Below are 10,102 nucleotides of genomic sequence, written 5' to 3'. Positions count from 1 at the left end.
TCGTAGTTTCTTGGGACTAGCTAGCTAGTATCGAAAGTTCATTCAGGGATTCTCATCTATTTCGGTACCCATGACTGCCTTGACAAAGAAGAATGCAAAGTTTGTTTGGGGATCCGAGTGTCAAGATATTTTTGACTAGTTGAAGCAAGCATTGATTTCAGCGCTAGTGTTGTCATTGGGGCAAGGAGAGTATGTACTTTATAGCGACGCTTATCGAATTTGTTTGGGCGCAGTTCTGATGCAAAAAGACCGAGTTATAGCCTATGTGTCAAGACAGTTGAATGTTCATGAGAAAAACTACCCCACTAATGATCTTGAGCTTGTAGCAGTAGTTTTTGCATTGAAGATTTGGAGACATTACTTGTATGGGAAGAAGTGCTAGAGGTGACCATAAAAGTTTGAAATACTTTTTCACCCAAAAAGAGTTGAATACGAGACAGCGAAGATGACTTGAGTTTGTGAAAGACTACGACTGTGAGATTAGCTACAATGTGAGAAAAGCTAATGAAGTAGCGGACGCATTGAGTCGAAAAGAAGCAGTTATTACTCAATTATCTCTTCAAAGACCACTGCATTCCGAGATGCAGCGGTTTGAACTTACAGTATATGCTAGGGGTGAGGCCCCTAAACTTGCCATCTTGACAACAGAGTCGACTTTAAGAGATAGAATCCGCGAAGGACAGTCCATTGATGAGCAATTGCAAAAGTGGAGAGTTAGAGATGAAGCCAAAGGCCGGAAGTTGAATTCTGAGGTGGATGGTATAGTTCGCTATCGAGATCATTTATGGGTTCCTAATGACGACTCTTTGAGGGAGGTCATTATAAAGGAAGCTAATGACATGCCAAATTCCATTCATCTTGGAAGCACGAAGATGTACAAAGACATTCAGTTGTTATATTGGTGTCTGGGGATGAAGCATGATATCATGCGTATTGTGACCGAGTGTTTGACATGTCAACAAGTAAAAGTGACCATCAAAGGCTAGCAATTAAGCTTAAGCCACTTTCTATCCCCAAGTGGAAATGAGAAAATATTACTATGGACTTTGTCGTGGGATTGCCGAGAACTATCAAGGGGTTTAATGCTACATGGGTGATAGTTGATCTTTTTTCTACTTATCAAAATGACATTCATCATGATACATTATGATGATCTATATATTAGAAAGTTAGTTCGTCTGCATGGGATTCCCGTATCTATTGTATCTGACAGAGATCCAAGATTTACATCGACTTTCTGGAAGAGTCTGCATGCAGCGATGGAGACCAAATTATTGTTCAGTACAGCATTCCACCCTCAAACCGATGGTCAGTCAGAAAGAGTTATTCAAATTCTAGAGGATCTACTTCGAGCTTGTGTGATCGATTTTCCAAGGAAGTTGAGAACCGAAATTCTCTCTAGCGGAGTTTACCTATAATAATAGCTATCAATCATCTATTGGGATGGCTCCTTTTGAGGCCCTCTACGGAAGGAAATGTAGATTGAATATTCATTTGGACGAGGTTGGCGAAAGAAGGGAAATTGGTGCTGACGTGATCGAGCAGACAACCGAGTTAGTAATCAAAATTCGAGAGAAAATGAAGACTGCACAAAGCCGACAGAAAAGTTATGCCGACAAGAGATGTAGAGAGCTTGAGTTTGCAGTGGGAAACCACGTATTTGTGAAAACAACACCTATGAAGGGTGTTATGCGATTTGGCAAGAAAAACAAACTTAGTCCAAGATTCATAGGCCCGTTTGAGATTTTGGAGAGGATTGGAACACTAGCCTATTGAGTTTCATTGCCACCAATGCAATCTAGAGTACACAATGTGTTTCATATCCTGATGCTGTGAAAGTACATGTCATACCTTTCACATGTACTAAATAATGAACCTCTGCAATTGACTCCAAATATGACTTATGAGGAAAGGCTTATACAAATCTTGGGTAGGTAAGAAAGAAGACTCCGAATCAAAGTCATTCCAGTGGTCAAGGTCAAGTGCCTAAATCACTCGGAGGAAGAAGCTACTTGGAAAACTTAGAGGGACTTGAATAGTCGCTACCCGGAGCTATTCGGTAAATTATAATTTTGAGGACGAAATTTTATTTAAGGAGGGGGAGTAATTGTAAGGTCCAAAATTAAGACGACATAATCCAACTGCATGAAAATCTATGGAAAATGGAAAATAGCTAATTAATTGATTTTAATTACTAAATTGATTATGCTGATATGTTTTATTATGATTCTTAAGTAGTTTTCTACGTGAATGCATTAAAATGTATTTTTAAAGATTACTCGAGTTGCGATCGAGGAACGGAGACCGATGGTTAGAAAATGGAAATTTTTTATTGAATAATTGTTTTTAATTTTTTAAAATAAGGTTGATGCTTTTTATTACTTTTAAAAAATAAGGAGTTCCAGGTGATTTTATACGCCGGGACGTAATTTTTATGGGTATTCGATTTTTTAAAAAAATATGAACGTTTTGACAACTCGGCTAATAACTTCACGAAATTTCCTAAACAAAATAATTTTTAAATACACAATTTGTCTTATTGGGCCTAGTATAGCTTTCTAATGAGCCCAAGCTTGAACACTTATTTTTCTAGCAAAATGAAAAGCCCAAACCCTACCCCATCCTTTGATAAATACACGCCCCACTCCCCCAATTTGCACAAAATCTTTTCTCCACCACCAAACTCACGGCACACACAAGATTTCAAGAGGAAAGCATCGGCCTTCTCAAGTTTTCAAGCGAGGGTCCTCGTTCATCGTTGTTTTTCGCATCTCATCGAATTTTCGTGCGTTAAATACGCAAAGGCACACCATATCTCTTTCATTTTTCTCATCTATCACTCCCTAAAAAGTATTTGAATATCAATTGCATGAAAAAACAAGTTACTCTTTTATTTATTTTTGTTTTATGCATAAACAAGGGTTTTGAAGCATGATATTTGATCCAAAAACATGATTTATGCATACATGAAGGGGCTTCCATGTTATAGGATCATAAGGCCTTGTTTTTAAACGAGTTATAGAGTCTTAGAAAGCACTAGATAGGCCACACGTTAACTCGAATAAGAAGGAAATTGATTATTGCATGTTTGTGTCAAGATTTGGGTTTTAGGGGAACCGTGGTGCATGGCTCGGCTTGGGTGCGACCAGGGCTGGGCTGGAATAGGCCATGGTTGGGTCAGGTAAGGAGTCCTAGCCACGTTAGGACTCGAGCACATCGGCTGGGAAGGAGTCCTAGCGATCTTGGACCCTTCCCAAGCCTTCGCGTGTGCGGTGCAGCGTGCGCATGGAGTTGTCGTTCGGCCAGCGTGGTTAGGGCTGGGCTAGGCTAGGTATCTAGGGTCCATAGATGGTGCACGAGGGTCAGGGTCAGGGGCTGGCTTGATGGTTAGAGTCCTAGCAAGTAATCGAAGAGTCCTAGTGCTATTAGGAACCCGCGCAACTGCTGTCTAGGGCAGGTTGCTTCCCCGTTGGCCAGGGCTGGGTTCTAAGATTTCATGAGGGTCCATGGGAGGTCCGGTCCGAAGATGGCTCAGGGAGGTTCGGGCATGGCTCATTGAAAACGTGACATGGCTCGAGGGTTTTAGTGCTTGGTTCGAGACTAAGGGTTTCTTGGTTAGGGTTTCAACCATGGTTCAACGGGAGGGTTGAATCATGGTTCACAAGGGCTAATTAAATATAAAATGTCTAAGTTTCAAATTTGGAAATTTTATATGAAATTTTGAATTAATTTGGGAATTAAACGCTCCGTGAATTAATAATTAAAGAAAAATTGGAAAGCCTAGAATTTAAGCTAAATAAAATTATGAGAAATTTAATCTAAGCTTAAATAGTTATTTGGGATGGTCTAGAATCAATGAAAGTAAGAAAAAGTCAAATTCGAAGAATTTTACGTCTAGGGGTAAAAAGATCATTTTACACCTAGAAACGTTAACGTTAAAAGATATGTTGCATGTTTGGTTTAAAAGAAAAATGATATTTATACGCAAGGATTTTATAAAGTGATGAAAATATGAAATATTGAAGGAAGTAAAGTAATTGTGACTAATACGAATACGATGTGTGGGGCCCTTAATTCCTAATTGTGATTACAATGTAATTTTATTAAGGTTAATTAATTACAGCGGAAAAAGAGTTTAAATTTAATTTACAATGAGCCCAAAATATATTATTTGAATACGAAAAATAGTATTTCATCTCACTTCATGAAATATGCCCATACATAATCAAAACTAACTACATACAAACATATCATGTCCTCGGGACATCTTCGGTATATAGATACATATATATACTGGGAAAAATATAAAACCTCAGCTCAAACTATGACTCCCTCCAGAAGCACCCTCTCCGGTCATTCTGATATCTTGTAGTACCTGTCATTGTCAACATACAAAGACAACAACAGCCCCCTCTGGGTGATCAAAGCTCAGTCTAAAACAACCACATTATATACCACAAATATCTAAACAATGATATATGATATGCAATGCATGTATGTCGTGGAGGTATCAGATCAAATGCCCATCCACTGAGCACATGTCAAAATCAAACAAATCGCTATCAAATCAATGCTCGAGCTGGCACACCGGCCTCAATCAGGGATACTCGTATAATAACATCGACAAAGCGCTATCAAATACAAAATCTGAATCAATCAGTGGGGCAACTAATGACTATATTTTAAGGGCCATATAATGCCAAACATAGCATTGTGTTCACAAACCCAAGAATTAAATCTAATCATAATTGGTATCCAAGGATCATAGCTCAACGTGTATGTCATGTATGCTACATCAACTCAACAAATAACGCATATAGACATATATTTTCAATCAAATCAATCTAACATATATCATATAATACATATACATGTCGTATGTTACTCGATCGCAACATACCTCAATTCTTCGTTCCAATTGATGTAGCTTGAAGATATCATTATAAAAATCTATCTACATCAATAACATATTCATTTCAATAGATAATTTCATTCAAATTCAATGATATAAGTTTCAAATATCCTTTGAAATGTTGAAAATTAATATCAAATCAAAATCATAACATAATTCAATTCCGACTTCAAAACTTAGTTTATTGTCGGTTATTCTACTACCTATATAAATCTAGACTTCAAATACATGCTATTCCAGCACTTTGATAAATAAAGGTGCTGAAACTATAAGAAACTTATGTCAAAAGGAAGCTCTCGACGCGAGGATTCCAAATATATAATTTGTTTATTGTTTGTATAAAGTTTCAAGGTAGATTCGGACGATAGAAATCAAGTTTCTTCTTTTCTCTTTCAAAGCTGCGGCAAAGGAAATGAAAAAATTAAAAGCAACAATTCATTCTTATCCCTTGCCAATGTCGGTCTCGTGCTAGGCCGGTAACATTTCGCGCTCGGGCACTGGATGTTCAGTCCAACATTCTCGGGTCCGAATTAACGAAAGTGGTCACCATGAAATTTGTAGGTCTATGTCTTATCTTTCCTTTTCCATTGACCTCACTGAATTTTAATATAAGACCGCGAGTAATGTTCATTCTCCCAAAATGTGTCAGTGTAGGAACTGAAATGCACACGTTACACTTCAGACTGATTTTGCCCCAATTTCAAAATGTATTTGGACAAAACTCAAAACCTAAAAGTTTTAGTACTATGTATTAGCTTTCTAATGAAATTGGTCTCTTTCATTTGGACTAATACTCATATAATTATGCTAGAAACCATAAAATGTGTCACTTTTCTATTGCGATTTAAAATATTATTCAAATACAATTCAATTTCTACTACAATCATTCATTAGCAAAACATATTTTCTCTAACAATAAAACAATCTAATTAATTATCGATAATCAAAGTATGATTTACGATACACGGTCCTTATATTTCGCCCCTACTTAAAAGATTTCGTCCTCAAAATCTTAAGCAACTCTATATAAACAACATGAGCAAACATATAGTACGTCACCAGTTATAGTACATATCAAAACTAAAACTAGAGCAAGGATCATTATATATTGAATACAATGGAACATGTGGAATAGAATCAAATAAGTGCGGATATGATTCTCTCATCTTGCTTTCCAATTCTCACGTGGATTCCTCAACACCATGTCATTTCCATTGTACTCGAAATAGTGGAATTGATTTATTACGCAATATCTTTTCCTTCCGATCCATAATACAAACAGGTTGTTCGACATATGAAAGAGAAGGGTCAAGCTCAAACTCATCAGGTTGAAGCACATGTGATGGATCGGGTTCATAATTCCTCAACATAGAAACAAGAAACAAATCGTGAATGCCAGATAAAACTGGTGACAATGCCAACCGATAAGCAAGATCACCAACTCGATCAAGGATCTCGTATGAACCAACATATCGAGGAGATAATTCTAAGTGAGATTATCATCTTTCTGGAATTCTAAGGGTTGTCTTCGTTTATTCGCATAACTCGTTTGACGATCCTGAGCGGCTTTTATCCGCTGTCGAATCAATTGAACCTTATCATTCATTTCTTGTATCATTTCAGGTCCAGTCAACTGTCTTTCACCAATTTCATCCAAGAATAACGGTGATCGACATCGTCTCGCATATAAGGCTTCAAACGGTGTCATACCAATACTCGTTTGGAAACTATTATTATAAGAAAATTATACTAATGGTAAAGCATCTTGCCATCCTATTTTGAAATCCATTACAACAGCACGTAACATATCTTTTAATGTTTGAATGGTATGCTCGGTCTGGCCATAAGTTTGATGATGATAAGCAGTACTCATAGCCAAACGCGTACCCATAGCTTCTTGGAAACTACCCCAAAATTTAGAAGCAAATCTGGGATCACGATCTGATACAATCGAGACTAGAACACCGTGCAGTCTCACAATATTCTTGATGTATAAACGAGCCATTTTCTTATAAGGATAAGTCCGTTCATATGGAATGAAATGTGCAGATTTCAAAAGCCGGTCAATAATAACCCAAATAGCATCACAACCCTTGGGCGAACGAGCCAAATGAGTCACAAAATCCATAGCAATATGTTCCCAATTCCATTTTGGTATTTCGAGACTATGGAATAATCCTCTCGGTTTCATTCTCTTGGCTTTCACTTGCTCGCAGACAAGAATTTCGAAATAAATTCAGCAATGCCCTTCTTACGTTTCCACCAGAATTGAGGTCTTAATGTCAAATACATTTTTCGACCTCCAGGGTGAGTACTGTATTTTCTACAATGTGCTTCGTGAAGAAGGGCATATTTCAAATCGGAATCATCAGGAACTACTAATCGACCGTTGAGTCGTAAAGAACCATCAGAAGAGATCTGAAATCCAAACTGATGTCCTGCAGATACAAGTTCTTTAGACTTTTGAATCTGAGCATCGCTTTGTTGAGCCTTCTGTATTTTAGATATCAAATTAGGCTCAATTTGCAATGCTGAGACAGTGATAGAATTCCAATTCGAGTGAAAAGTCCAACCACAAGTACATATATCCTCATGTACTTTGGCGACATTAACATAAGCTAAAACATAATAATGAACTTTACGTCTAAGGGCATCCGCACTAACATTCACCGATCCAGGGTGATACTGAATCTCACAATCAAAATCATTCAAGAAATCCATTCACCTGCGTTGTCTCATATTCAAATCAGATTGAGAAAAGATCATGAACAAGATAATGAGTTTCATGAGATTAACCAGTGCTCCGGTGTTGACTATACCGTCAGGTACTGGTGATTTTGTTGTTTATTGTGATGCTTCTCAAAGAGGACTAGGTTGTGTTTTGATGCAGCGAGGACATGTTATTGCTTATGTCTCAAGACAATTGAAACCACATGAGACTCGCTACCCGATTCATGATCTTGAATTGGCTGCCATCGTATTTGCATTGAAGATCTGGCGACACTATCTATATGGTGAGAAATTTGAAATTTATTCTGATCATAAGAATTTGAAATATCTATTTTCACAGTCAAAACTGAATATGAGGCAACGTAGATGGCTTGATTTGTTGAAATATTTTGATTGGAAGCGTGTAATATTGGAAAATAAATCAGAACCGATTCTTGATCAGAGGTATGATGATCAGAGGAGGACTGAGACAGATTTGTTAGATTTGATTACTAACCATTTTGATAATCAGATATGCCTCCTCGAAGAGCTCCAGAACATGGTAGTACTTCAAATAATCCGATTGATGTAACAGCGACACCCATAGAAACACTGTTGAAGAGATTTTAGTCATTCAAACCGCCGAATTTGAAAGGCACTGAGAATTCTATCGATTGCGAGAGCTGGCTTGATGATATTGAGATGTTGTTTGAGTCACTTGACTACACAAATGACGTAGAGTTTGACTGATTGGGAACCAGTTACACGAGGTTGCAAAAAGCTGGTGGCTCACAACCAAGAGAGCTTTGGAGCATCGAGGTACGGTGATTTCTTGGAAGATCTTTAAAGCTGAATTTTATCAACGATTCTTCCCAGTATCGTACAGAAAGGACAAGAGTGCAGAGCTTGCCAACTTGAAACAGGGTCATCCGAACATTGAAGAATATGTGGCTAAATTCTCTACCTTGCTATGTTTTGCTCCTCATGTTGCTGATAATGATGAAGCCGTGGCGGATCAGTTCATCAATGGGTTGAATCCAGGTATTTTTACACTGGTAAATACAAGGCGACCAAATAATTTTGCTAATGCCCTGAATAGAGAAAAAGGAGCTGAAGCAGGTTTGATCAGACAGCGAGAAACTTCGTATGTCGCTCCAACACAGAAACAACAACAACCTTCAGCCAAGTTCTACCAACCACCTCCCAGATTTGATAGTGGTAGTAGCAGCAGTGGGAAGAAAGATAATCTGAAAGCCCGAGGGAAACAGTGTAAAAGTCTGGAAGTAGTTCATCTAGCTCAAGTGGCTCACGACAGACAGGTTTTTGCCAGAGTTGTACAGGGGTCTATTGCAGAACATGTGGTGGAAGACACCGAACAGAGCAATGCCAAGGAGTGCTTGGTAGTTGCAATATCTGTCGACAGCCGGGACATTTTGCCAGAGTCTGTCCATAGCGAGGATCTCAACGATCCCAGGGAGCAGAATCATATGGATCAGTGGCTCAGGCTGATAGACGATCATCTTCTGTTCACTCTTTCCAGCCACCTACTACTCAGTCACAGCCGAGGCCAGGAGGAAGCCAGACTGTTAGCCAGCCTCTGAGACAGCAGGCCAGAGTGTTTGCATTGACCGAGGAATAGGCCCAGGAAGCACCTGATGATGTGGTTGCAGGTAACTGTTCTCTTTGTGGTTACCCTGCTTATGTATTGATAGATACGGGTGCATCCCATACTTTTATCTATGAGCGATTTGCATTGATACATGATTTGCCTGTTGAGTCATTATCTGGTGTAGTATCTGTCTCTTCACCTTTGGGGAGAGGTCTTATATCAGTGAAGTCTGTTAGACATTGTATGCTGCAGTATGATGGTAATGAGATAGAGTTAGATTCTATTGTACTCGGTTTGTCTGATTTTTACTGCATTATTGGTATTGATATGCTGACCAAGTACAGAGATACCGTAGATTGTTTCCAGAAAATTGTAAGATTCAAACCTGAGATTGCTGATGAATGGAAATTTTACGGTAAGGGTTCTGACCGACGATTTCGGTTGGGAAAAATTTTAGCAAGCGGACTAGGTCAAGTTATAGTAAATGGACGACAAGTCCAAGTATCGATCCCACAGATACTATTGTTTAAGTACTAAGATTTAAATTACTCGATTTAATCTAAGCAAACAATAATAAATGAATTGATGATAATTTAAACTAGTTAAATTAAATTAAATTATGCTAAATTATTAACTACGCTCGACTTTGCAGGACAGGTTGAAACTTGTGATATTTTTAAATTTAATAAAATGATCGAGAACACACAACGGTCCAAACTTTGATTATAGTCATGCATTGGAATTAATTAATCACAGATTATTCGATGTCACGATGAAATTCCCTGAATTAACTATAAATTTATTTCTAGAATTTATAATCCTATTTTCATTTAACAATCCAATTATTTCTAATTGAATTTAATTAAAAAAAA

General features: G+C 37.9%; 1 protein-coding gene across 1 annotated transcript; it reads left to right on the top strand.

Annotated features, from left to right (window-relative positions):
- The first annotated feature begins 581 nt into the window (after positions 1–581).
- LOC142537598 (uncharacterized) lies at positions 582–986 on the top strand. Its single transcript, XM_075643103.1, has one exon. It carries the CDS (start codon positions 582–584, stop codon positions 984–986), a length of 405 nt encoding a protein of 134 aa, XP_075499218.1.
- The last annotated feature ends 9,116 nt before the right edge of the window (positions 987–10,102 follow it).

The sequence above is a fragment of the Primulina tabacum genome, chromosome 2 (assembly GCF_025594145.1).
Source record: "Primulina tabacum isolate GXHZ01 chromosome 2, ASM2559414v2, whole genome shotgun sequence".
Classification (NCBI taxonomy): Eukaryota; Viridiplantae; Streptophyta; class Magnoliopsida; order Lamiales; family Gesneriaceae; genus Primulina; species Primulina tabacum.
Note: the sequence above shows the minus strand (reverse complement) of the source record. Positions and strands in the feature narration are given on the sequence as shown.